The following is a 27904-nucleotide window of genomic DNA, read 5'->3' as shown; positions in this document are numbered from 1 at the left end:
GCAAAGTCAAAGCTAGTTTGTACGTCAGGCATGACAGCTCATACCTCCTATCACAACAACCATCAAGAGGTAGAAGCAGGAAGAGCATGAGTTCAAGGCCAGCGCCAGTGACTCATGCCTGTAATCCTAGCTTTTCAAAAGGTTGAGAACTGAGGATCGAGGTTCAAAGCCAGCCCAGCAAGACTTTATCTCTAATTAGCCACCAAAAAGCTGTAGGTGGAGCTGTAGTTCTTGGGGTAGAGTGCCAGTGTTGAGTGAAAAAGCTCAGGGACAGCATACAGGCCCTGAGTTCAAGACAGAAAGGTAAAAATGTCAGTTTATAATGGTTTAAAGAAAAGTGTTTCCTCGTGTGTATTGTTGCATAGCTACTGTACTGTCAATGTCATAGAGGGGTCAGATTCTGCTTGAGGCAGCAGCTTGTGGGCAGGGCAGGACCAAGTGCTAAAGAGAATGGCTGGGAAGGTGGCTCAGCGGTAGAGCGCTTGCCTAGCTTGCTTGAAGCCCAGGGTTCGATTCCTCAGCACCACAGACACAGAATAAAACAGAGGTGGCGCTCTGGCTCAAGTGGCAGAGTGCTAGCCTTGAGCAAAAGAAGCCAGGGACAGTGCTCAGGCCCTGAGTTCAAACCCCCGGGACTTGCAAAATAAAACAAGCTCCCCATACAACCAATGGATGTTAACATTTAAAATGTGAAAAAAGAAGGTGAAAGAAGGAGGGAGAGAGGGAGGGAGGGAGGGAGGGAGGGAGGGAGGGAGGGAGGTGCTTGTGGCTCACACATACTCCTAGCTAACTCAGGAGGCTGAGATCTGGAAGATCACAGTTCCAGGCCAGCCCAGGCAGAAAACGTTGCTAGACTCCACCTCCTAAATAACAAACAGAGTGGTGCAGCACCTAACAGACCTGAGGCCCTGAGTTCAAACCTCAGTACTACCAAAAATAAAGCTGCATGTCCAGCCAAGAGACGGGGCTAGCACAGTTGTGAGAGCAGAAGAGGAGCCCGGATGGGGAGTCGGGGCGAAGCCCAGGTGGCAGCCCTGCGAGCAGGCGCTAGACATCTCTTTACCGTAGCCTTGAGCCGTGCTGAGTGTCTGTCCTCAGGTATCAAACCATCATGGGCTTCAGCAGTCTGGTGTGCAGGCCCCGGGCCATGGGTCCTGGCTCATTGCCCCTGGAAGACTTGCCTGTGAACAGCAGATTGCGTGGACCCAGAGGTGCCAGGACAGGCAGCCAATCAGAGGGGCTGGAGGAGTGTGGAATACTCAAGCAGCCAATCAGAGGGGCTGGAGGAGTGTGGAATACTCAAGCAGCCAATCAGAGGGGCTGGAGGAGTGTGGAATACTCAAGCAGCCAATCAGAGGGGCTGAGGAGTGTGGAAGAGCTCTCCCAGCCAATCAGAGGGGCTCAGGAGTGTGGCATGCTCCTGAAGCCAATCAGAGGGGCTGGACGAGTATGGGGCTCTCTCCTGCTGACACCTTGTGACCCCTGCACACACCAAGCCCAGGCCCTGCCTGCCCTGGGCGCCTCTCCTGCCACGGGAGAGCTCTGATGTGTGTGTGTGTGTGTGTGTGTGTGTGTAACAGAGAGAGAGAGAGCATGTGCCAGTCCTGGGGCTTGAACTCAGAACCTGGGTGCTGTTCTAAGCTTTTTCTGCCCAAAGCTAGAGCTCTCCACTTGTGGCTCGTTGGTGTGTTTTTTTACTAGGGAATTTAAGAATCTCGGCACACTTTTTCGAACCACGATCCTCAGATCTCAGCCTCCTGAGTAGCGAGGATGCCAGACAGGTGTGCGCCACCGGCCCCCCCAGCTCTGTTTCTTCACCTGTTTCTTCAAGAAAGCTTTGCTGTTTCTTCTCCCTGCGTCCCTCCGAGTGGGGGAGCAAACCAGGACTGGATCCCAGTTGCAGTGTTTCAGTATGGGTGTCTCCGAGGCGGAGGCCTTTTGCCCCCTTGCAAGACATGCATTCAACAAACAAAACCCAGAGGTCCGCCTCCCATCTCGGTTTATTCTCGGTCCTTCGGGAGCCCGGTTCCCCGCAGCCTTGACTTCTCAGCCTTCGGGGAAGGGTGACGGCCTTCACCTCTCCAACTGCCTGGCAGCAATCTGAGTGTGGAGGTTCCGGGGATCGACTGGTCTGAAGGGGTCCTCTCACCTTCCACCGGGAAGAACAAGCCGGGTTCGGGGCCTGGTATCTTGTGAAGGGCCAGTGCTCCGGCAACAGCCTGTGACATTTCACACAACCTGTTCGCGTTGGTTTGAGGGGAAACACAGTAACACCAGAAGCCGGGTGCTGGTGGCTCACGCCTGTCATCCCAGCTACTTAGAAGGCTGGCAGCCGAGGATCACGGTTCAAAGCCAGCCAAGGCAGGAAAGTCCATGAGACTCCAAAGAACCACCAGAAAGCCAGAAGTGGTGCTGTGGCTCAAGTGGTAGAGTGCTAACCTTGAGCACAGAGAGGCTCAGGGCCAGTGCCCAGGCCCTGAGTTCAAGCCCCCACAACCAACAACAGAGAAGGGAGGGAGGGAGGGAGGGAGGGAGGAAGAAACTGTGTGAAGAATTCAAGTTGTAGTCAATCATTGCAACAGTCTATCAGACAAGCTCCAGTTGAAATAAAGAGCACCTATGATAGGAGTGGGAACAGATCAGGGATTTTTTTTTTTTTAACCCGGGTTTCCCAATTGATCTGGAGTTTCAAGTTCCCCCTCCCTCAGCGTGCCCCAGGAGTGGGTTGTGAGGGACAGCTTGGGTCCTGAGGCTGGCCGGTCCCTGTGGGGGCAGGGGGGACCCCTGGGGTGATGTGGTCAGAGGGCACGCCTCGGGGGCCCGCCCTGGCTCGCGCTGGGTCAGAGGGAGATTGGATGCGAGCGGATTGCTCTGAGTCCTGGCCCCTGAGGATTGGGTCACCGCAACTGAGAGTCACAAAGCCAGCGGCTGGCAGGAGAGGCTGATCGCAGTATGGCTTCCAGATAGGCTCCCTCTGCCCCACTTTTGAGCCCAAAGGGCAAACCCGCCTGCACCCTGAGAGGCGGGGAGGGTGGGCAGGGGGTGCTGGAGGGGGCCAGTCTGTTTCTGCAAGTTGTCCCTTTGTGTTTTTTTGGCCAGTCCTGGGGCTTAGACTCAGGGCCTGAGCACTGTCCCTGGCTTCTTTTTGCTCAAGGCTAGCACGTGAGCCACAGCGCTGCTTCTGGCCGTTTTCTGTATATGTGGTGCTGGGGAATCGAACCCAGGGCTTCACGTAAGAAGGGCGCCCGCAGCTCCTGCTATAACCCCGGCTATTCAGGCGGCTGAGGCCCCCATGTCCCAAGCCCCCCTTCTCTGGCTGGGTGACGCTCAGCCCGGGCTCGGTGCCCCGTCCCCTGCGTTCCTGACGTTCTTGGCCAGGATGCTGTGTGGCGGCGGCGTCCTTGGCTGAGGACGCGCTTAGCCAAGCTCCTTGGCTGGGAGCAAAGGTGAGGTGCCAGGCCCAGGGGGCATGTGACAGCCCCAGCCCGGAGTGACCCACAGGGAGGTCAGAGCCAGACACCCCCGGGTGCTCACGCGATCCCAGCCACGCACCCGTGCGCACACCGCCCGCCCCGCCCGAGCCGCGGAGGACGCCGAGTCCCCAGCGTCCTCGTGAATGCCCATTGTTCTGGAGACTTCCCCAGGCCCATTGTGCGGCTGGAAGGCGGCTCCGCAGATAAACAAGGCCGCGTGGAGCCCCACGAGCCTCGGTGTCCAGCGGAGGCGCCGCGGCCCTGGCCGGTAACTGAAGATGAGGGCGTAGCCGCCCAGAGCGCCTGGGCGGGGGCCCGCGGGGGGGGGGTTAGGGCCCCCCAGGCTCTGGCAGAGGCCGGGGACAGGCCGGGAACAGGACATGCCGTGGCCTCTCAGCGGCCTTTGTCCCACAGAAACAATGGTGAGAGGACAGAGGTAGAAAACAAGCCCCTCCCAGCCAGGGAGGCCAAGGGGGGGAGGGGGCGGGGAGAGGCGGGACTGGGTGTGCATAAAGGCCACACAGACCCCGACAGACCTAGGGGAGACCCCCCCCCCCCCCACCACGGGGGCCCTGGAGGCCTGGGTCTCACCGGGGCCTCCTCACCTGTACAGCAGCTCAGTGTGCCGGGATTTCCCTCCCTCCCTCCCTCCCTCCCTCCCCTTTCCTTCCCTTTCTTTTCCTGTGCTGGGAACCCAGCTCAAGACCCGGGAGAAACTAAACCAGCTCTCTTCTGCAATGTTCTTTCCATTTTAAAATATGCACCTTATTGTTATTATGTGGGGTTTGTTTTCTTGCCTGTCCTAGGGCTTGAACTCGGGGCCTGGGCACCGTCCCTGAGCTCGCTTTGCTCAAGGCTGGCGCTCTACCACTTGAGTTACAGCGCCACTTCTGGTTTTCTGAAGGAGAGTCTCATGGATTTTCCTGCCCCAGGCTGGCTTCGAACCCTGGTCCTCAGATCTCAGCCTCCTGAGCAGCTAGGATGATAGGTGTGGGCAACCAGTGCCTGGCTAAAATAATTGTTTAATATATAAAATATATGTGATATATAACATGTTATATGTGTTAACACACATCACACACTAAGAAGAAGAACCTGTGTGGCAGGAAGCGTGTTTCTCATACTTTGATGGGGAAAAGGCAATAAAGGGGCTGAAAAAGAGGCTGGAACCGTGGCTCCCGCCTGTCATGCCAGCTCCTCAGGAGGCTGAGATCTGAGGATCGCGGTCAAAGCCAGCCCGGGTAAGAAAGTCCGTGAGACGCTGATCTCCAGTGAACCGGCAAAAGGTTAGAAAGTGAGCGGTAAGAGCGCCAGCCTTGAGCCAAAGAAGCTCAGGAACGACGCCCCAGGCCCTGAGTTCAAGCCCTGGGATGGGCACGCGCGTGTGTGCGCGCGCGCACACACACACACACACACACACACACACGGGGCAGTGGGGACCATGGCTCTCCAGAGCTCTCAGAGCCGAGCTGCCCCCGCCGGCCCCCCAGACCCGTGCCCCCCCCCCGCCCCCCCCGCTCGGCTTGACTCCACCGTGACTGCCAGCTACGTGGGAGACCCGGGGCTTCCACTCCCCCCCCCTTCCTGCGTGTCAGGCCCTGGGACAAAGGCTCAAGGGGGCACAGCGACACCATGTGGACGGACAGAGGACTGCAGACCAGTTCCGGGGAGGGGGGGGGCTGCTTCAAGTCTCTCTCACTTTTTTTTGCCAGTCCTGGGGCTTGAACTCGGGGCCTGAGCACTGTCCCTGGCTTCTTCTTGCTCAAGGCTAGCACTCGGCCACTTGAGCCACAGCGCCACTTGTGGCTTTTTCTGTATAGGTGGTGATGGGGACTCGAACCCAGGGCTTCATGCGTGCTAGGCGAGCACTTGACCGCTAAGCCACCTTCTCAGCCTGCTTCAAGTCTCTTGCCCTGGGGTTGGGCCTGAGAATGTTCTAGACCCACGTTCTCCGTCAAAAAAGACAAAACCCCAAAACACCTCTCCCGGGAGCTGCGTGCGGCGAACCCGGCTGGGGAAGCGGAGCCGTGGTGGTGGCCTTGAGGGGGGAAAGGATGCTCGGGAACAGCGCCAGGCCCCGAGTTCGAGCCCCCGGCCGGGCCTCGTCACGACTTTCCTCCCCACGAAGTGCCTGTGGAGGCCCGTGGGCGCGTGAGGGAGGGAGAATACACACACACGCACGCACACACACACGCACATGCACGCCCGCGTCATCGCGCGGTTCACACACACGCACACACACACGCACGCACACACACATACGCATGCCCAGCCGGCGTCATCGCGCGGTTCACACACGCGCGTGCGTCTCTCCTGTCCGTCACCATCGTCCGTTTATTTGTACAAATATAAAGTAGGCTCCTCTGGGTCTGTACGGTGCAGGCTCTGCGGGCGGGGCGGGCGGGGTGCACGCGGTCACTTGCACACGCGGTCACTCGCACGCGCAGTCACTTGCACACGCGGTCACAGGGCGGGCGCGGTCACTCGCACGCGCGGTCACTCGCGCACGCGGTCTCTTGCACGCGGTCACTCGCGCGCGCGGTCACTTGCACACGTCCTGGTCCACGCGCCGCGTGCACTGGCGGCAGCGCACGTAGCAGCACCAGTGGAAGCGGCAGCCGCAGCGCTCCACGCGCACCGCCCCGCGCGGCTCGGAGCCGCGGCCGCAGCACAGCGGGCCGCAGCCGTCCGCGCCCGCCGACGTGCGGTTGCAGGGGCGGCCGTGCGTGCCGGGCCAGCCGCGGGCCGCGTCCCGCAGGCAGTAGTCGGGGCTGGGCTCCACGTAGACCAGGTCGTCGGGCGCGGGCCCCGCGCCGCGGCCGTCCAGCGGCGCCAGGCGGCCGCGCCGCGTCACCCGCACGGCCGCCGCGCCGTCGTACTTCTCCCGCAGCCGGTCGCCCACGCGGCGGAACGGCGCCAGCTGCAGCCAGCACGTCTTCAGGCTGCACGACCCCGACACGCCGTGGCACTTGCAGGCCACGTCCGCCATCGTGTACACGGCCTGCGGGGGGGGGACGGGGGGAGGGGGGGGCTGCCACCCGGGTCCTGCGGGCGTCTGTGGGGACGCCACCCCTGGGACTCGAACTCGGGGCCCGGGGGCGCTCTACCGCTTGAGCCGGAGCTCCACGGTGGGGGGGGGCACGGGGGGAGGGGGGGGCTGCCACCTGGGTCCTGCGGTCGTCTGTGGGGACGCCACCCCTGGGACTCGAACTCGGGGCCCGGGGGGCGCTCTACCGCTTGAGCCGGAGCTCCACGGCTGGCCTTTTTTCGCTAGTTGAGTGGAGGCGAGAGCCTCACGGCCGCGGCCGGGACTGTGCAGCCCCGGGTTCGAATCCGCAGCACCACGTACGTACGCAGCGAAAGCCAGAAGGGGCGCTGTGGCTCCAGCGGCGAGAGCTCGGCGCCTAGGCCCCGAGTTCAAGCCCCAAGACCAACAACAACAACAAAAAGGCTCTCACGGCTCTCCTGCCTGGGCCGGCTTTTAACAGCACAAGCCCCCACCAGGTCCCCAAGGACTGGGCCCCCCTTTTCTGTTATCACCTAGGTCATCAGCCCTCTGGTCACAGGCCCAGAGGTGCAGATGGCAGAGAAGAATGCATGCACCCCCCCCCAGAAAAAAAAGACACCCCCCCAATTTTCTGCAGCCAAAGCTAGCACGACCCACAGAGCCGGGCCACATTTTCCAGGCATTTCTTTCAGCTTTTCGGGAGTCCCTCGGTGGTGGAGTCCTCCATTGTGCTCAGAGCAGAAACCAACGGAGGCCCTCTAAGCTCAGCGACCATCCTCAGAGCCCCCCCCCCCACGGGGACGGTGCACAAGCCCCCCCCCCCTTCCGCTTGGGTGGCTTTGGGGGAGGACCTGGCTGGGCAGCTGTGGGGGGGGGGGGCAAGGAGGAACACACAAAGGAGCTGACACCCCATTTCAACAGGCACTTCAAAGACCAGCCTGGCAATTACCGGTCTCCCCCCCCCCCCCCCGCCCCCGCCAAGAGAGCCGGACATTCCTGTGGAAATGGCCCTTGGGCTTAGAGGCCAGGAGTGCCTGGCCCGGCTTCGGGAAGGAGGAAGCATGAAGCTTCCAGAACTGTGTCCCTTGGCGCTAAGCCCCTGGGGCGCAGGGGACGGGAGGAGGCCCACTCCCGGGGACAAACACCCGGCAGACGGACAGGGGAGGACAGGAGTCTCAGCTACACAAATCCCAGACACCGGCGGGCGGCTGCCCGGTCTGCTGCTGTGAGCGCACCACACGTATGTGTATGTGTGTGTGTGTTTCTTTCGTATTTTATAAGCTCCTTCTCTGTGTGTGTGCGTGTGCGTGTGCGTGTGTGGTGGGGGTGGGGGTGGGGGGCATGATCTCAATTTTGGGTTCTTCCTGCTTAATTAAAAAAAAAAATAACAATAACGAGATAGGAGGCCGAGGGCACAGCTCGGAGTCAGTCAGGGCCCGGTGTGACTAAGAAAGCCCTGAGCTTGAACCCACGCCCTGCAAAAGAACTTAAAAAACCCAATCTTAAGCCGGGGCACGGGGGGGGGGGGGGGGGGGGGCGGGGGGCTCACGCCTGTCACCTCCGCTACCCGGGAGGCTGAGATCTGAGGGTGGCGGTTCAAAGCCAGCCGGGGCAGGAACGTCCGTGAGACGCTGACCGCCGATCAACCACCAGACACCGCGGAGCGGCGCCGTGGCTCACGTGGCAGCGCGCCAGCCCCGAGTTCACCCGGCCCCGAGGGCCGCGCCCGCCCGCCCTCCCGCCCGCCGGGCTGCCCCCCCCCCTTACCCTGCGGCCCGCCTCGTTGTTCTGCAGGTTCATCAGCGCGCGGCCCTGCTCCCGCGAGCCCCGGGCGAAGTTCCGCTCGCGCTCACCGGGCGTCCACGAACTCCTTGGCGAAGCGGTAGCCGTACTCCACGTTGTCCCCGCAGCCGCCCCACAGCCAGTCCCGGGGCAGCTCCCGCGGCCGAGGGCCGCCCGGCCCGCAGCCGCACGTGGGCAGCTCGCCCTCCCGGCACGCGCGGCTGACGGCGTCCACCACCCCGGCCGCGCTCACCGGCGTGCGCGAGACGCCGCCTCCCGGCTGCCTGCGGGGACAGGGGGGGGGCGGGGGGAGGTGACGGAGCCCCCCCTCCCGGCCCGCCCCCCCTCCCGGCCCTCCCCACCGCCCCACTGTGGCACCCAAGGACCAGGGTGACAAGGGTGAGCCACCCACTGGCACAGGGCTAGAAACGTGTGTGTGTGTGTGCGCGTGTGCGCGTGTGCGCCGGTCCTGGGGCTCGAACTCAGGGCCTCGCCCTAAAATATAAAGCACGACCCACGTACGGAGTAGACAGCTCCAGAGGGGGCTGCACTGTCTGTGAAGGGGTCCGCGTGGGTGGCAGGTCACGGATCCCGTCCTGAAGTCGGACACTGTGCGGGGTGGGGGCCATGCTCCCCGCCCCCCCATCTGAGGGGTCACCCCTCACCCTGCCATTCACGAGGCGGGTGGCGGTCAAGGTGGGCCATTCCCCTTCATCGGGGGGGGGGGTTCGCTCCCCCCCTCACACCGAGAAAACCCTCCCCCCCCAAAGACCTGTGTCCTCCGGGACAGACTGGCCAGTGCTGAGCCCCAGGCTGGGGGGGGGGGGGGAATCTGGCATGGGGGGGCAGCCTGCACCCCATCCATCCTGGCCGATGCAGAGCCGACAGCATGCCAGCTGCCTTCAGGAACCACCGGCCTGTGTGCTTCCCCCACAGGCCACACCAGGCCCCCTCGGCCCCTGCTGGGGATGGGGGGGCAGGGGGAGAGACAGGACTGGCGAGCTTGGCTTGCACAAGGCAGCACTGGGTCTCCCGGTCGGTCAGCTAGGTCTCCCTAGAAACCTCCAGAACGGCCCCCGAGGCTTCAGAATGGACAATAATAGTAACCCAGCCGGTGGGGTGCTAGGCAGAGCTCGAGACCCCCATCGCACCGCGCATCCAACCCCAAGGAACCCAGCACAGGGCCGCTTCCGGGGGCGCCCCGGCCCCGTGGCTCCTCCGCGCGCCTCTGCTGCCCTCCAGCGACAGATCTTGGCAGCAGCGTCCGAGAAAAAGCAAAGGGACTTTCCCTGTGGCGTGCTGAGCCTGGCAGGTCAGAAGGTACCGTCACCCCCGCCAGGACCGGGACCCCCCCCCCCCCCCCCGTCCCCTCAGAGCCACCCAGGTCAGGCCTGCGCGAGGTCACCAGCAAATACATCCTACCAGGTGCCCGCGGAGGTCAAAACCCCAATGCCGTCCCTCTCCAGACCCTTCCCCTCCATCTGCTTGGAGTCATTCTTGGGGCGACCCAGGCCCAGGTGACCCCACGGAGCGGATGGAGGATGGGCTGCGGGATGGGGGAGGGGGGGAGGCACCCACGCCTCCCTTTTTATGGCCCAGCAGAACGGCCCGGATTTCTCTCTCCATTTCTCACCAGGCAGGGGAGGGTTGCATTTCAAAGGGACCAGAAACAATGGACCTCAGATCACACCTCCATGGAAACCCCAGCACCCGGGGTGGGGACCCCCACCTCACCTTCCTCCTCAAGTCTACCCTCCCTGCTTTCACACCTCCCCCCCCCCCTCCAGTGGGCGCCAGCTGGCTCCCGTGTGTGTGTGTGTGTGTGTGTGTGTGTGTGTGTGTGTGTGTGTGTCTCCCTCCCTCTCTCTCTTTCTCTCTCTCTCAGTGGAAGAGAGTGAGGATTTGGGAGTTTTTCTACCCCAGGGACCCAGTGCTCTGCGATCTGAGGCTCGGAAGGTTCAAAGCCAGCCAGGACAGGAAAGTCTGTGAGACACGCATCTCCAATGAACCAGCAGGAAACCGGGAATGGTGCCACCCAGACTCTGAGTTCAAGCCCCACAACCGACAATAAATAAATACATAAGTAAATAAATAAAAGAAAAAACAGCTGGGTGCCCCTGGCTCTGGCCTGTCACCCCAGCTGCTCCAGAGGTTGAGATCTGAGGATCAGGGTTTGAAGCCAGCTCAGGCAGAAAAGCCCATGAGACTCATCTCCAATGAACCAGCAAAGAAAGAAAGAAAGAAAGAAAAAGATGGAAGTGGCGCTGGGGATGCACTCAGGGACAGCATCCAGGCCCCGGGTTTCAAGCTCCAGGACTGGCACAAACACACGTGTGTATGCCTACGTGATACTATTACCATGGGATGGTATCAAACTAATTAGTACGTAATAGCAATCCATGCATACGCACATTAAAGTATTAAGAACCAACACTGATAGAACAGTATCACATTATACTAGCACCCATGATGCTGTTACTCTGCCCGTAACACTGTAATGCAACGTGGTAACGGTGTGGGTTGCTGCATTATAGAATGTGACATGTGTCATACTGCATGTAACAATGGAACAAGGAGACCATGTGAACACTACGATGTAACAATGTAGCAAGGAGACAGTGTGACACACTAGACATTGCATGTAACAATGTAACGAGGAGATGGAGTGACACACTATGTGTAAGGCCGTGGCGTGTCACACTGCAGCAAGGAGGGGGTGTGACACACGGCGTGTGAGGCCGTGGCGTGTCACACTATGACAAGGAGCGGGAGTGACACACGGCGTGTGAGGCCGTGGCGTGTCACACTATGACAAGGAGCGGGAGTGACACACGGCGTGTGAGGCCGTGGCGTGTCACACTATGACAAGGAGCGGGAGTGACACACGGCGTGTGAGGCCGTGGCGTGTCACACTGCAGCAAGGAGCGGGGTGTGACACGGCGTGTGAGGCCGTGGCGTGTCACACTGTATGACAAGGAGCGGGTGTGACACGGCGTGTGAGGCTGTGGCGTGTCACTCTATGACAAGGAGCGGGAGTGACACACGGCGTGTGAGGCCGTGGCGTGTCACGCTGCAGCCAGGCGCGGGAGTGACCCCCCGCAGCCCGGCCTCGGCCGGGGGGCGGCCCGGCGGCCCGGCCTTACCGATCTGCAGCACGCGGCCGAACACGGAGGCGTCGTCCACCGTGGAGCAGTTCCAGCGGCGCAGCCGGAGCTGGTGCTGGCACTCGCGGATGCCGGCGCGGGCGCCGCGGCCCACGAACGCCATGTGCTCCTGGTGCAGCTGGCACAGCTTCCGCTGCCCGGGGGAGAGGCCGGGCAGCTGCGCGCACGCGGGCTGCGCGCCAGGATCAGCAGCTCGGGCCTCTGCACGGGGCTCGTGGCGAGAGACCTGCGGGCGGGGGGACAGGGGCACAGGGACCGGGCCGGGCCTCAGAGGGGGAACCGGGCCGCCCTGGGCCCGGGGGCGTGGCCTGGACGCAGGGGGCGTGGCCTGGACCCGGGGGCGTGGCCTGATGCAGGGGGTGTGGCAGGGGCGTGGCCTGGACCCAGGAGTGTGGCCTGGCCGCTAGGGCATGGCCAGGTGGTGTGGCCTGGACTCGGGGGGCGTGGCCTGGACCCGGGGGTGTGGCCTGGGCCCGGGGGCGTGGCCTGGACGCAGGGGGTGTGGCAGGGATGTGGCCTGGACCCAGGAGTGTGGTCTGGCCGCTAGGGCATGGCCATGTGGTGTGGCCTGGACCATGGGGGTGTGGCCTGGACGCAGGGGGCGTGGCCTGGGCCCGGGGGCGTGGCCTGGGCCCGGGGGTGTGGCCTGGCCACTAGGGTATGGCCATGTGGTGTGGCCTGGGGCGTGGCCCTGACCTGGGGCGTGGCTTTGTACCCTGAGGGTGTGGCCTATGCCTGAAGGGTGTGGCCTGGAGGGCAGGGCCACCACCCAGAGTGTGGTGTGGCCTGTGTCTGGAGGGTGTGGTCTGGGGGGTGTGGCCCTAGACTTGAGAGTATGTCCTGGGGGTGTGGCTAGCACCCTGAGGGCGTGGCTTGGGGTCTGGGGGTGTGGCTAGCGCCCTGGGGGCGTGGCCTCCCCCCCGCCCCAGGGCGCCGTCAGGTGCCCCCCCCCCCCCGGTAATCCCAGCTACTTGGTGATGGATGTGAGGGGGTTCAGGTGGATGGGTAATCCCGGCTACTCAGGAGGCTGTGATCTGATGACCGTCCTGGTTCAAAGCCAGCCAGGCAGGAAAAAAATGGAGCTGTGACTCGAGGGGTAGAACGCCAGCCTGGAGCACAAAAGCTCAGGGACAAGGCCGACCTTCCAGCCCCAGGCTGGGCACCGGCAACAAACAACCCCAACCAGGATAAAAAGGCCGGTCAGATCCGAAGGCCGAGCACGCAAGGCCAGCTCCGGCACCCCGGTCCACCCAGAGGCCGGTGTGCGGCCGGCTCCACCGCCCGGCCTCTAGCGCCTTCGCCTCCTGGGCGGCTGCGCTCCAGGTGTGCGCCACCAGGCCCGGCTCTCGCCTGGGGAGGGTGCCCGGGGCCTGGTGCCTGCTAGCCCTGGAGAAAGCGCTTGAAGGAGAGAAAAAGAACATTCTCCTGGCTTCTGTGGGACTGAAGAGGCCCTGGCTGCCCCCTGTAGATCAGGGTATGGCCGCCCCCAGCCCCTCCGACACTCACCACCAGGAGCCAGCCTCGGTCAGCAGCTGGGCACCGGCCGGACAGCAGAGCCAGGGCGAGCAGCAGCAGGCCGGGCATGGTGGGCCTTCCGCCCGGCCCTGGCACCCGGACACCCACGCCTGCCAAACAAGGGTTCCCTGCAGGAGGAAAGAGGGCCGGGGAGGCATCCTGGAGCAGACAGGGCACGCCGCAAGGGGCAGGCTCCGGGAAGGGGGCTGGAGGGGCAGACCCTCCCAAGAGGGGGGTGAGGGGGGCCCCCCCACAGCCCCCATCGCGCTTCTGCTAGTTATCCCCGCACGCCAGCCATGAGATCCACTACCCAGACCTTCACGGTCCTCTTGGTAGGAGTGGAAACAAGAGGGGAGGCCCGGTAGCCGGGGGGGGGCTCACGCCAGTCACCCCAGTTACTCAGAAGGCTGAGATCTGAGGATCACGGTTCAAAGTCAGCCCGGGCAGGAAAGTCTGCGAGCCATTATCTCCAGTGAGCCACCAAAAAGCCGGAAGTGGAGGCTGCGGCTCAAGTGGTAGAGCGCCAGTCTTGATCACAAAAGCTCAGGGACGGTGTCCAGGCCCTGAGTTCAAGCCCCGGGACCTGCACACACACAAATGAGACACACCTCTCCTACACGCCACCGGGGCCCCCCATTGTACCTCCAAACAGTCCTGCACCCAACCCAGAGCCCCCCCCCCCCCCCCCCGCCAGGCGCCCTCAGCCCCAGCTCACCACCCTGTGCTCTCGGCTCCCTCTCTCCAGGCTCTGCTAGGGGGGTGGCAGGTGCTTTGGTCCCGGGGGACCACCAGGCAAAGGCTGTGACCAGAACTGGGTGCAGAGGGCTGGACCCGGCCTCTTCCCCACCCCCTTTTGGTTTCCTCCGGGAGGTCTCAGCTGGGGAGGGGGGGGCGGGTCCCCCACAGGTGTGTGGAGCCAGCCCTGATCAGATCAAAGGAGGGACCAGCTCCCCGTCCTTTGTCATGCAGAGCCGGCTCGGAAATGGTGGGGCCCCCAGCCTGCCTCACACGGACCTGGCGGCCTCCTCAGAGCAAGCCCCCCTCTGTCCCCATCAATCCTCCCTCCCTCCCCCAGGGCCGGAGGTCGGCCGAGGCACAGACTGGAACCTGGGAGATAGCGCAGAGATAGGACTGGCAGTGGAGGCTAATGGCTTTATGGGGCGGGCGAGGGGGCTGGCTAGACCCAACGGGCCCTGGCCGCCGCCGCCGAGTCTCCAACCCCCTCCCTGGCTCAGCCCCACACCCCCACACCTCACCCTCGGGCCCATCTCCTCCTGGGGGACGGGGAGGGGGTCACAGTCCCCAAGCCGGGGCCAGGGCCCCGTCACCTCCTCCCACCAGCCCAGCTCCACTAGGCAGGGCTTCCCAGAGCTGTGATTCAGAGCCCCGGTGCCCAACAAGTCCACCCAGGGGCAGGTGTGTGTGTGTGCGTGTGCGTGCAGGTGTACTGTGTGACCCTGGGACTTGAACTCAGGGCCTGAGCACTGTCCCTGGCTTCTTTTTGCTCAAGGCTGGCACTCTGCCACTTGGGCCACAGCGCCACTTCCGGCTTTTTCTGTGTCTGTGGCGCTAGGGAATCGAACCCAGGGCTTCAGGCATGCTAGGGAAGCACTCAGCCACTAAGCCACCTTCCCAGCCCCCAAATGGATTTTTGAAATTGGAAAACAAAAACAAACAAACAAGAAGGGGTTGTAGCAGTGCGTGGTGCTTCTACCTGTGCCTTCCAGATGGGAGAAGCCAGAGACTGGGCAGCACACACCTACGTGCACACACACATGCACACCTATGCACACTCAGCATACGCCCTTCTGGTCTCAGAGCTTCAAGCTGGGTGTGTAGGGAACAATGAACCAGAAAGGGAGGGAGGCAGGCAGGAACGAGGAAGAGAAGGAAGGAAGGGAGGGAGGGAGAGAGAGGAAGGAAGGAGGGGCTGACGGCAGGCTGGGACGTGGAGAAACCGGGGTCCGGGTGGCGGGCGGTTTGGGGTGGCCTTGGGAAGCAGGCTCGTTGGGGCTCTCTGGGCTGAGGAAGCCTGGTGAGTAGCCAGCCGGCCGAGAGGCCGTGGCTCCAGACGCCCCTTCCGCGGGGGGAGCCCCAGGGATCAAGCTGCAAGGTGGCGACTGTGGGGGTGCTGGTGACTGGCCCCATGTGGCGCGCCCCCACCCGGGGGCTCCCACGCGTCAGAGGCGGTTAGGACAGACTTCGGCACGGTTCTGCTTGCCCCCCCTCCCAGCACCCCTTTCCCTCAGTCCCCCCACGGCCCCTCCATTGCCCCCCCATCACCCTGTCCGACTCGCTTGTCTTCTGATGAACTACTAAAAAGTTGGGAATAGAGAGAGGTGTGGCTCAAGCGGTAGAGCACCCAGCCGCGAGGACAAACGCGCGGGGGACAGCTCCCAGGCCCCGAGTTCAAACCCCAGGACCTCAGGATGCAGGGCCCGGCCAGCAGCTGGGCTGGGCTTGTGCGAGTCCAGCACTGGCGGGGCCCAGCCCGGGCCTCCCCCATGGGGCCAGCTTTTCTTCGCCTGCTTGTGCTTTGCTCAATGGAACACCCGTGGCGGCCAGCTTCCCTCGATGGAATTCCATTTACGCTCGGTGGTGACAGCCACATCCAGTTTCCTCAGCTGGCAAGGCCAGGCGGGGGTGGGGGGTAAACCAAGTGAAAGGTATAGGGGAGACCCCCCCTCCCCTTTTAGCAAACTGAACTTTGGCGAATGAATAACAGGAGCCCAAAGCAGCCTGACCACCGTTAAAGAAAGGAACAAGGAAGACCACTGAGTTCTGGCAGGTTTTAATTTAGGGGCCAATGAGAGAGTGGGGGGGGGGTGGGAGAAGAGAGGGGGGGAGAGGGGAGAGGGAGAGGGAGACAGAGAGGGAGGGGGGGGTGGAGGGAGATATTTAGGGTTAATTAGTAAACACCAGTGGTGCCCACGACCGAGATTGTGCTGCTTCGCTTGCTTTGCCTAGCAGGGTCTAAGGTGGTGGTGGAGATGATGGTGGTGGTGGTGATGGTGGTGATGATGGTGGTGGTAGTGGAGGTGGTGGTGGAGGAGATGATGGTGATGGTGGTGATGGTGGAGGTGATGGTGGTGGTGATGGTGGTGGTGGAGATGATGGTGGAGGTGGTGGTGATGGTGGTGCAGATGATGGTGGTGGAGGTTGTGCTGGTGGTGGTGATGATGGTGGTAGTGGAGGTGGTGCTGGTGGTGGAGATGGTGGTGGTGGTGGTGATGGTGGTGGTGATGGTGGAGGTTGTGGCGGTGCAGATGATGGTGGTGGAGATGGTGGTGGTGGTGGTGAAGGTGGTGGTAGTGGAGATGGTGGTGGTGGAGGAGATGATGGTGGTGATGGTGATGGTGGAGGTGATGGTGGTGGAGATGGTGGAGATGGTGGTGGTAGTGGAGGTGGTGGTGGTGCTGGGCCATCAGGCGGCCAGCACAGCTCAATAAAGACTCCCAGCGGAACCGATGTGCGTGCTGGTGACTTTGTGGTCCTGGGTTCGAGACCCACCGGGGTCCCCGGCCGGGGCACCGCACGCACCTGGTGGCCCCGGAACCCACCCATCCGGGTTGGGGCTCACCTTCTTCCTGCTTGAGGAATCAAGATCCCCGCGGAGGGACCGTCCCCCACCACAAACGAAGGGAGGGGGAGGGGAGAGGAGCGCCGTCCTCAGGACCCCAGGTCCAGGGAGCGCCCACCGCCCCCGCCCCGCCCCGCGGGCCTCGAACCGCGGTCCTCGCCTCGCAGCCCGCGCATGCGCGGCTCTCCCCGCCGAGGAGCCGGGGCGCCCGGGGCCGAGGACGACGCCGGGCCCCGAGCGCTTCCCGACGGCGCCCGCCGGAAGCGGGGCGAGGAACCCGGAAGTCAGCGCGGAGGACTCTAGCACATCCCTCCGGAACGTTCCAGAAGCAAGCCCACCCCCCCCACACACACCCCCCGTGTGACGAGAGGCCCTCCAGGTCGCGAGAGAGGCCCGAGAGCGGGGGTGCCGGGTGCCGAGGGCTCCCGCGGGGAAGGCCCGGCGCCCACGGGGTTAACGCGGCGGCCGCGCGGCGGGGGAGGAGCTCGGTCTCCAGGGGCAACGGCCCCGCCCGTTCCGGCCGCGCCGGCGCGTACCACCCCGCGAGCGCCGGCGGGGGGGGAGGGGGGCGGAGCCGGGCGCGACCACGCGCACGCGCGCCGAGGAGGGCAGGCGGCGGCGCGTACCACGCCGCGAGCGCCGGCGGGGGGGGCGGGAGGCCGGGCGCTACCAAGCGCGCGCGCACGCGGGGGGGAGGGGGAGGCGGCGGCGGCGCGCCCGCCTCGCCCGCTCCGGGGGTCCGCGCCCAGCCGCGCTCGCTCGGGCCGCGCGGGGTCCTCGGCGCCGGAGGCTGCCCGGCCGCTCCCGAGTCTCGGCCGCGGAGGGCGGCGGCGGCGGCGGCGGAGGCGGCGCGCCGCGGGGGGCCCTCCGAGAGGCCTCCGGGTCCCCCTCCCCCGGGCCGGGGCGGCCCGCGCGGCGGGGCGGCCCGGGGCTGGGCCGGCGGGAGCCGCGGGCCGGGAGACAAAGGCGGCGCCGGAAGCGGCCGGGGCCGGGCCCCGGGGCCCGGGGGCGCGGGGCCCGGGGCGCGGGCGGGGCGGGGGGCTGCGGCATGCGGCCGGGGGCGCGGGCGGGCCCGGGGCGCGGCGGCGCGGGCGGGGCGGCGGCGGCGGCGGCGGCGGCGCCTTCCCGGCCCGGGCGGTGAGGCCGGGGGCGCGCGGGGCCGGGCCGGGCCGGGCGGACGGACGGACGGGCGCACCGGGAGGCGGAGCGGCGGCGGCCGGAAGGCGGGGGCGGGGCCCGGGGCGGCGGCGGCGGCGCAGGCGGCCGTGCGGCCCGCGCGCTCGGGGCGTCCTCGGGGGGCCCGATCCCGGATCCCCGATCCCCGATCCCCGGACCGGCCCCCCCCCCCCCACCTCCTCCCGGCTCCCCGAGGCGGCCGGGCGGGCGCGCGCGGGCGGGGCGGGCGCGGGCGCGGGAAGATGGAGACGCACATCTCCTGCCTCTCTCCCCGAGCTGCTCGCCATGATCTTCGGCTACCTGGACGTGCGGGACAAAGGGGCGCGCGGCGCAGGTGTGCGCGGCCTGGCGGGACGCCGCCTACCACAAGTCGGTGTGGCGGGGGGTGGAGGCCAAGCTGCACCTGCGCCGGGCCAACCCGTCGCTGTTCCCCAGCCTGCAGGCCCGGGGCATCCGCCGCGTGCAGATCCTCAGCCTGCGCCGCAGCCTGAGCTACGTGGTGCAGGGCCTGGCGGACATGGAGAGCCTGAACCTGAGCGGCTGCTACAACCTGACGGACAACGGGCTGGGCCACGCCTTCGTGCAGGAGGTGGGCTCGCTGCGCGCGCTCAATCCTGAGCCTGTGCAAGCAGATCACCGACAGCAGCCTGGGCCGCATCGCGCAGTACCTCAAGGGCCTGGAGGTGCTGGAGCTGGGCGGCTGCAGCAACGTCACCAACACGGGGCTGCTGCTCATCGCCTGGGGCCTGCAGCGCCTGCGGAGCCTCAACCTGCGCAGCTGCCGCCACCTCTCGGACGTGGGCATCGGGCACCTGGCGGGCATGACGCGCAGCGCGGCCGAGGGCTGCCTGCGGCTGGAGCAGCTCACGCTGCAGGACTGCCAGAAGCTCACCGACCTGTCGCTCAAGCACATCGCGCGCGGGCTCACGGGGCTGCGGCTGCTCAACCTGAGCTTCTGCGGCGGCATCTCGGACGCGGGGCTGCTGCACCTGTCGCACATGGGCAGCCTGCGCAGCCTCAACCTGCGCTCCTGCGACAACATCAGCGACGCGGGCATCATGCACCTGGCCACCGGCGGCCTGCGCCTCTCGGGCCTGGACGTGTCCTTCTGCGACAAGGTGGGCGACCAGAGCCTGGCCTACATCGCGCAGGGGCCTGGACGGGCTCAAGTCGCTGTCGCTGTGCTCGTGCCACATCAGCGACGACGGCCTGAACCGCATGGTGCGGCAGATGCACGGGCTGCGCACGCTCAACATCGGGCAGTGCGCGCGCATCACCGACCGCGGCCTGGAGCTCATCGCCGAGCACCTGAGCCAGCTCACGGGCATCGACCTGTACGGCTGCACGCGCATCACCAAGCGCGGCCTGGAGCGCATCACGCAGCTGCCCTGCCTCAAGGTGCTCAACCTGGGGCTCTGGCAGATGACGGACAGCGAGAAGGTCAGGTGAGGGCGGGGGGCGGGGGGCCGGGGGCGGGGGGGGGCGCGACCCCCCCCTCCCCGCGCCCTCCTCCGCGGCCACCCCACGCCGGGCCCGGCTGCGTCCCTCGGGGGTGGATGCGCACGCCGCCGCCGCCGCCATCGCGGGGTCGGGGGGATTTTTGGGGGAGGGGGGAAGTCATGGTCCCCCCCTCCTTTTTTTTTTTTTTAATTTTCCCGGAAGGAACCCGAGGTCGCCCGTCTCCCCTCCGCGGAACGCAGCCCCGCGCGCCCTACCTCGTCCCGGCCCCCAGCGCACCCCACCCCCGGGCCGCGCGCCCTGCCGGGCCTGGCTGGGGTTGGGGTGGGGTTTTTTTTGGGGGGATGGGGGGGATGGAGACGTTTTTTGTGCCTGGGGCCCGCGGGGTTTCTCTCTCTCTCTCTCTGTGGTGGTTTGGCTTCCCGGCCCCCCCAGCCTCCGGTTAATTTATAGCACAAGCGCGCCAGCGCCCAGCGCCCGGGGTCCCCGCCTTTCCGCGTGTCCGGGGTGCAGGTGGCGCCCTGAGGATGATGATGATGATGATATATGCAAATCACGCCCTCCCTTCCCCCCCTCCCCTCCCAACCCCTGCCTCGGTCTCCCCCCCCCCCCAGAAAAGTCACTTCCTGCAGGAGGGGGGAGGGGACGGCTTGGTTTCCGTGCGGGTTGGGGACTCTTGGCTTTAAGAAGAAGACTCACTTTTGACTAGGATGTATATTTTTTGTTGGGTTTCTGTTCGTTTATTTTCTTAAAGAGTCCGCCCCCCCGCCCCCCCCCCAGCCAACGAGAGAGAACCATGGAGTTAGAGAGACCCAGAGACCTTTATCAATGAAATTGTACTGTTTGTGAATTTGTATAAATAATAACAAAGATCCTCTTAAGACGTTTATATTCTTACAGTAAAAGGTTAAACTGATGATATTTATATAATAAAAGAGGAAATATGAAGTATGTTTTTGAAAAAAAAAAAAAAACAACACACACACAAAAGAAACGGCCTGTGTTTGTTGGATTCTTTTTGAGATAGCGCGTGTGGGCCGAGGCCAGGGCAGGAGCATTGTGCGGCCCGGCTGGAGTCGGTGCTCCGAGTCCTCCCACCCCTGTTCTGGGATTTTTGGTTTTAAATTGTCCACATGGAAATTGAAAGAAACTGGAGGGAGTTGGGGGGGGGGGGTGCAAAACCTTTCCACAACACCAGGCCCCACTGAGGGGTTGCTTTCCTCTGGGTAGAACTGAGATCTGGGGGTGATGCAGAACCCGGGGGGGGGGGTGGCAGGCGAGGTGGAGAGGAGGAGGAGGGAGGAGAGAGGGACTGGAGGGAGCCCAGCCATTGTTCTGTGGAGTTGAAAGGGCTCAGCCGGGCCTGGGCCAGCTCCAGCTCCGTGGTGCTCCCCGAATCCTGTGTGTGGGGCTGGAGGTGGGGGGGCGGGGGGGCTCACCCTTTCCTCACTGCCCCCATCCCAGCGCTTTGGTGGGGGCAGAGCTGAAAGCCATGGGTTGCCCACTCTGCAGTGGGTGCCCAGGACAGGTCCAGGGCAGATAACCATTCTAGCCCCGGGGTCCCCTTTGGCAAGACAGTAAAATAACTCCATCCTGTGGCTGTGCTCTGGAGAGCTGGGGGGGGGGGGGCTTCTCCCACCCTGGGGCCATTCACCCCCTGTGTGCTTCCCAGGTCAGCATCTGAGGGACTCCCCCACCCCCCAAAGGGGCTGGGCCATCTGGGCCTGTTGGGGGGGGGGGTGTCTCGGGGTCTCTGCTGGGTTGGCGATGGATGGTACTGGTGCCTGAAGAGATGTGTGCACGCTAGGAGGAACGGGGCTTTCACCTCGGGGTCAGCTCGCTTACTTTTTGTTTTTTACTCAACTCGTGAATATAGTTTCTGGGCTTGTTGTTCTTCCAAGAGGCAGCATGGCTGTGCAGGTTGACTCAGTTAAAACCTGACCGCCCCCTAACGTCAGGGGCAGCTTACATCCATCCTTCTCATAGGCGAAATGATTCTGTCACCCATAATGGAAGGCTTTTCTGGTCTGGAGTTTGGGGGAGTGCTGGGTTTTTGGATCAAGGCCTCCTGCTTATTAAGCAGGCGTTCACTTGAGCTATGCTTCCAACCTACACACACACACACACGCACATACACACACACCACACACACCCTTATTGGGCCACTTGGAGCTTGAACTCAGGGCCTGGACACTGTCCCTGAGTTTTGTGCTCTACCACTTGAGCCACGTGGGTTTAGCTTTTTTGGTGGTTGCTTGGAGATAAAAGAAAAATCTCAGACTTTCTCTCCCAAGCCGGCTTCCAACAGCCCCTGCTTAGAGATCTCAGCCTCCCCCAGTCGCTAGGATGATGGGCTTGAGCCCCGGCTCCCACTGGATGTTCAGATAAAGTCTCCCTCTCTACCCAGGCCCACCCCTCCCAGACCGGAGACAAGCTTTCACATGCTATTGCCCCCAAGCTGTGGAGATGGAGGGGTTTCAGCGACTTTCTGCCCGTAGCTGGCCTCGAACTACTCTTGAAAGGCTTCAGTGTCAGCCTGTCAAGTAGCAAGGAGACCGACGTCAGGCTGGCTGGCTCTTGAGGGATTAAATACAAGCTTTAGTAGAGCTTGGGAGTTAACGTTTGAAAGTTAAGGTCGCGGGTCTGTCTACTATCCTCCGGAATTAGGCCTACTTAGTCTGTGAAACTAATCAAGAGAGATGAATAAGTCAGTTGCTTACTACGGATCGTGGTGGTCAACTGCTTCTCCATGTTTTTTAATGGAAACAAGATCAAAGCCAACCCAGGCAGCAAAGTCCATGAGGCTATTCATGTATTGTTTTTGGCCGGTTGTGGGCTTGAACTCAGGGCTTGGGTACTGTCCCCGAGCTCTTCTGCTCAAGGCTAGCACTCTACCAGTTTGAGCCCCAGCGCCACTCCTGGTTTTCTAGTGGTTTAGTGGAGATGAGAGGCTCAAGTGGTAGAGCACCAGCATTGAGCACAAAAGCTGAGGGACCGTGCCCAGGCCCCGAGTTCAAGCCCCAGGACTGGCACAAGTAAAGAACTGTTGTGAACTTTGGGAGATCCTTGTCAATTTTTACGCTCAAAGCAAAAGAGGCATAAAACCTCCTTAAGTTACCGAGCCAGTGAGGGAGCCGGGAAGTCCAGCTCCCTCCCGCTCTGCCCGTTGTGTTGCTGACTGGACTTCGGCTGGGGGGCCTGGCATCCGGGCAGGTGGCCTCTCGGAGGTCAGGGTGGGCAGCCTTACCCACACTAGGAGCGGCGGGCTGGGCATGGCCAGGCCACCCAGGCAAGGTGAGGAGGCGAAGCGGGGGGCTGCTGCGTGTGTCGGGAGCACCCCTTCATCCCAGCTACTCGGGAAGCTCAGAGCTGAGGACAGGCTGGAACACAGCCAGCCAAGCCGGGAAGCCCTTGAAAACTCAATCTGTTAACCAAACCAAACCAAGCCAGGCCAGGAGCTGAGGCTCCCGGAGTAGAGCACCAGCCTCAAGTGAAGAAGCCAAAGGATTGCACCCAGGTCCCGAGTTCAAGCCCCCGGTACCATCACAAGAAGGGGGGAGGGGAATGGGGTGGGGTGGGGTTGTGCCCCCCCTCCCCCCACCCCTGGGATCACATCCCTTTGCAAGGATCAGGAAGCTCTGGTTTGAAAGATCAGATTCATAAAACAGCCAAAAGCCGGGGCCTGAGTTTGCCTGGGGAAGGAAGGGAAGGGGCTGGCTGGTTAAGTCGCCACCCCAGGTCCATGGTGTGTGTGTGTGTGTGTGTGTGACTTTTCAGTCTTCTTTTCCAGGGGTGGCAGACTCTGCCTTTAACAACTTGGGAGCCTTTGATGCAATGTAAACCAAGACTTGCAGCTAAGGTACAGAAAGGGTAATAAGTAGCTTGTCACCTTTGCTGGACTGGGGTACACTTAATGCCGCCCCCCCACTCCTGAAGAATAAAGCAACAGATGCCCCCTTCTTCTGCCTGTTTGGTAACCCAGAAAAGTGTGTGTGGCCGAGGACACAAATGCACACGTCCGTATAAGACACTCACGGGGGCTGGGAAGGTGCAGAGCACACGCTTAGAGTGCCAGGGTGACCCAGCGTCTGAGCCTCACACTGGAAAAAGGCAGAGGTTACAGAGACGGTCATGCTCACACAGGGCAGAGTACTGGGGTGAAGCCTCCATCACAGAGGAGGGACCCCCGGCCGGGCACCAGTGCGCACTCCTGTAATCCCAGCTACCCGGGAGGCTGTGATCTGAGGATCTCAGGTCCAAAGGAAGGGAGCCGGGCAGGCCTGGACTGTCAGCTCTGGGCCACTGCCCTCTGCCCTCTGGGGCGCCCACCCCCACTCCCCCCCCCTCCGTCCCCACGGCCAGGAGCACCCCCTGGTGCTAATCCCAGGTGATTACAGCGGAGGCAGGGAGCGCAGTGGTGGGGACAGGGCTCCTCCCGTCTGTCCATCAGGCTGTGTGTCCTGACGCCTTCGTCGGGGACAACCGGGACTCGGGGACTCGGCCACCTTCTGTTCCCGGGCTCCACCCGACCTCAGGAGCAGCCGGCCGCGCTGTCCGGCGGCTGGGCGGCAGGCACTGCGGGGCCGGCCCCGGTGCATGACCCCCTTCCTGAAGACCACGTCGGTTTTCCTCCGGCTGTACGGAGCCGTTCGGTTGGCACCGGCTCAGGAAGCACCAGTTTTCTCACCCAAAGGACGTGTCACTGCCCCTGACATCCGTCCGTTCCCCCCACCCCACCCCACCCGTTATTTATGCTCACAGCTGCGTCCATCTTGCCAAGTACAGTTTGCTTGCTTGTTTGTTTTGGCCAGTCCTGGGGCTTGAACTCGGGGCCTGAAACACCGTCCCTGGCTTCTTTTTGCTCAAGGCTAGCACTCTGCCGCTTGAGCCACAGCGCCACTTCCGGCTTTTTCTGTGGCTGTGGTGCTGGGGAATCGAACCCAGGGCTTCCTGCGTGCTAGGCGAGCGCCCCACCGCTGAGCCACCTTCCCAGCCCTGCTTGGTTTTGGAGAACTGTCTCTACCCAGAAAGGCGTCGGAACATCCGGTCCATCAGCCAATCAGTAAATCAGTCCGGATCCTTAAAACCTCCGGAGAAGTCAGCGAGGCCAGAGCTGGACGGAAGGCGGCACAGGAGGACCGGCAGCCGCTCTCAGCTCATCCGGGCGTCCCCATTGCACTTCCAGAGCTCAGGCACCTCAGGTCTTGGCCTCTGGGGGAGCTGGGATGACAGGCGGGAACCCCCAGCGCTCAGCTACAGGAGGGATGTTAAGGTCTGGCGTTACGGTCCCCGCAAGGCGAGTGTTCGTTTGTTCACCGTGGGAGGAGGTGGAGCCCGCAGTCCCCATGTGTGGACAGCAGGGGGCAGTGTTGCCTGGAGCCTGGAGCCCTGGGTGCAGGCGGGGCCCTGTTCCTCCAGGGAGGGCTTGGGTTCGTGGGTCCCTCCCCTCAAGCTTGGGGGAGGGGGGGGCAGGACAGACCCCACTGCCTTCAGGAGGGGAGACTGGGTTTCTACACATCAGCGCGGTAACTCCCAGGACCGGGGCTGAGCACTGAGTCTGCAGTGAAGCGACAGCTTCTCCTGTCCTGGCCTCTGTGTTGGGGTGCCGGCACCCGCAGGCCCAGGTCACCCCCCAGAGGAAGGCCTGAAGCCTGCCTCAGTCATGAACAGAGCCTAGGGAACATCACCCCAGAGGAAGCACGCCAGACACCGTCTGAGAAAAAGCAAATTATACCCGTGCGCACGTGATGACGCGTTAAGGGCCTGCGGCCACACAGCACGCGTGATTACGATACCCTACAGCTTACGCATCTGGGTCTTTAAGTTTAGGAGCGTCTAGGTTTATTATTGTAAAAGGGGTAGGGCGCGTTCGTTGCCCGCTGGAAGCCGTACGATCTGAAGGAGGCGGAGGCCGGCGGCCTGCACCTGTCCTCCCAGCTACGCAGGGGGCTGCGATCTCAGGATGGCAGTTCGAAGCCGGCCCCAGCGGGGACGCCGGTGAGACGCGGATCCCCCACGAACCGCCAAAAAAAGCCAGAAGTGGAGGTGCGGCTCGAGAGGTAGAGCGCCAGCCTTGAGCAAAAAGAGCTCCCGGACGGCACCCAAGCCCCGAGTTCAAGTCCCAGGACCCACGAGCCGGGGTGCGGGGAGCTCTGGGGAAGGCGGAGGAGGCTGTGGGAGCGAGCGAGCGCCGTCCCCGGGCCCCGGCCGTCCCCGGGCGCCGGCCCCCCCTCCCCCCGCCCCCGGGGCTCAGCGGCTTTTCTCCACTAAGCCCCTGATAATAGTTTTACTAAAATCCCCTTTTGATGGGGAAAAAAAACCCCCAGCTGGACATTTCGGGGCCGGGCGCATGCCCACGCGGGCAGGGCCGCTCCCGCGCACAAAGGCCCCTAATCAAGTGGAAAATGTGCTGGGGGCCGGAGGTTCGGGCCTGCAATTATTTTTTTTAGGGGATTACGGGAGGAGAATGGGAGGTGGCCGGGACCCCCCCCATCCCCCACCCCCGCCCCCCGCCGCCCACCTGGGCCCCCCCCACCCCCCCAGGGACTCCAGAGAGCCACGTCCCGCTCCTACTTGGACACACACGCACCCCCCTCTTAGCCACGCCGTATGAAGGGCCGGGGGCGGGGAGAAGCCTCCCTCATTCACCTCTGACCCCTTACCCCAGGCCTGGGGAGGGGTCAAGGGTCACATTCCCCACCCTGTCCCCCCCTCCGCCGCCGTGGATAGACCAAGCATTCGCCCCATGCCTAGTGCCCCACCTCGGGGCAAGACCGGGGAGGCTAAGATGTCAACGGGGGCACCTGCCAGAGCCACGGCGGGCTGGGCCGCTCCCCGCCCCGCAGCCCACGCACGGATGGAGGAGACGAGACACACGCGCTCACGCGCGCACACACACACACACGTGCACGCACACACTGGAGCATTCCTCCTCTGTCACGTGCAGGGAAGAGGGACGGACGGAGGAACGAGAGCAACGCCGTTGTGCGAGGTCAGGCGCACGCGCGTACGTGGCTTCCTGTCGCGCGTGGCAGCGAGGCCTCAAGCGTAAACGGGGTGTGTGCGGTGGGGGGGGGGGCGGGCGATGGTGTAATTCCTCGGATGACAAGTTTCACAAGATCAAGACCAAGGGCTGAAAGGAAGCCCAGCCAGAGCACCAGGACTTGAGTTCAAGCCCCGTCCTGGCATCACACGAGAGAGAACTGAGCTAGGCAGCGGTGGCTCACGCCTGTAATCCTGTAATCCTAGCTACTCAGGGGGCTGAGGACCCGAGGATCACAGTTCAAAGCCAACCCAAGCCGGAAAGGCTGTGAGACTCTTCAATTAATCACCGAAAATGCTGGAAATGGTGCTGTGGCTCAAGGGGTAGAGCGCTAGCCTTGAGGAAAGGAGCTCAGGGGCAGTGCTCAGGCTCAGAGTTCAAGCCCCAGGACTGGGGACTGGGGAGAGAGAAAGGGAGAGAGAGAGAGAGAGAGAGAGAGAGAGAGAGAGAGACCCTATGAAGCCTCACGGTGGGTGCAACCTTCCTACAGCGGAGGGGGAAGGCCGTCTTGGAGGGGAGTCACTAGGGTGGGGAAGGGGGGGCCCATAAGTGATTCCATGTGGCCCCGAGTTTGCAGGGTTCTAATTCAGCAGAGACCCAGCGCATGCCTTAATCCCCGCCCGGTGAGGGAGGTATGCGCCCCGCAACCCAGCAAAAAGGAAACGATGACAAATTCCCCAAACCGTTCTGGAACCATCCGTGCTGAAAGCTCAAAGTCAGCGTGGATTTCACACTAAATACCAGGCTGAGTCAAAAAGGAAAAAAGAAAAACAACACCGTCCAAGTCCTTTCTCCAGAGCTCTGAGCGAACCCCACACGCGCTGTACACACACACACACACACACACACACACACACACACACACACACACACACACGCTGCGTGGGTAAGGTTTCCGCCTCACTGGTCTCCATCTCCCCCTCCCCCCGCCCCGCCCAGAACAATCAGGAAGCAAGAGCTGGGCGGCAGAGAGTGCAGATGGTAGTTGTGTTTTCCGCGGGTGGGTCTTCCACGAAGAGGGAGGGACCACAGAATTTCCTGAGTGGTTCGTGTGGCGCCTGGGTTAGAACTCACGGCTTGGTGGCTCCCGGCCCTGGGCTCTACCATGAGAACCACCCAAAAGCCAACGTGCAGCTATGGTTCAAGTGGTAGAGCACCAATCCTGAGTGAGAAAGCCAAGGGACAGTGCTCAAGCTCTGAGTTCAATCCCCCAGAACTGGCATGTGCACACACACACACACACACACACACACACCACACACGCCAGGCAACCCACACCCCCCACCCCATACCCGCCCAGGACAATCTGCCCAGGAAAATCACAAACCTGAGATGAGCCTGAGCTACGCAGTGAGGACTCAGCTTCCCGAACCCTCACCAACCCTGCCTGACAGCACGTGCACAGCCAAGCACGGATCCCGACCAGGAAGCCTGGCTTGTGGGAGTTTGGTGGAGGTGGTTGTTGTTTTAATTCGAAGCCAGCTTTAAGGTCCACACGTTCAGTTCAGTTGCGTACCACACAGGTTGGAAGCGGGCTGCCAGGAGGGCTGGTACGTCTGTATAGATCGGTCTCGGGCTGGTACAGTCAAAGGTGTTCATCATAAAATGACCACAAAACCCAGCCCCAGGGCCCCCCGCAGTTTACCCCACCACCCCATCTAGGTCTCTCCCAGGAGTCGGATCTGGGATGCACGGAAAGATCCGGCT

General features: G+C 63.2%; 1 protein-coding gene and 1 pseudogene across 1 annotated transcript; one reads left to right on the top strand and one right to left on the bottom strand.

The window, feature by feature from the left end:
- Nucleotides 1-6015: 6015 nt before the first annotated feature.
- Nucleotides 6016-13037, bottom strand: LOC125345203 (protein Wnt-5b-like). Its single transcript, XM_048337416.1, is given in 7 exon segments — nucleotides 6016-6474; nucleotides 8248-8331; nucleotides 8333-8535; nucleotides 11406-11609; nucleotides 11612-11652; nucleotides 12933-12974; nucleotides 12976-13037. Coding segments are annotated over 7 exon segments (1068 nt in total). The 5' UTR covers nucleotides 13011-13037.
- Nucleotides 13038-17939: 4902 nt separating this feature from the next.
- Nucleotides 17940-19165, top strand: LOC125345202 (annotated as a pseudogene).
- The last annotated feature ends 8739 nt before the right edge of the window (nucleotides 19166-27904 follow it).

The sequence above is a fragment of the Perognathus longimembris genome, unplaced genomic scaffold (assembly GCF_023159225.1).
Source record: "Perognathus longimembris pacificus isolate PPM17 unplaced genomic scaffold, ASM2315922v1 HiC_scaffold_5389, whole genome shotgun sequence".
Taxonomy (NCBI): domain Eukaryota; kingdom Metazoa; phylum Chordata; class Mammalia; order Rodentia; family Heteromyidae; genus Perognathus; species Perognathus longimembris.
Note: the sequence above shows the minus strand (reverse complement) of the source record. Positions and strands in the feature narration are given on the sequence as shown.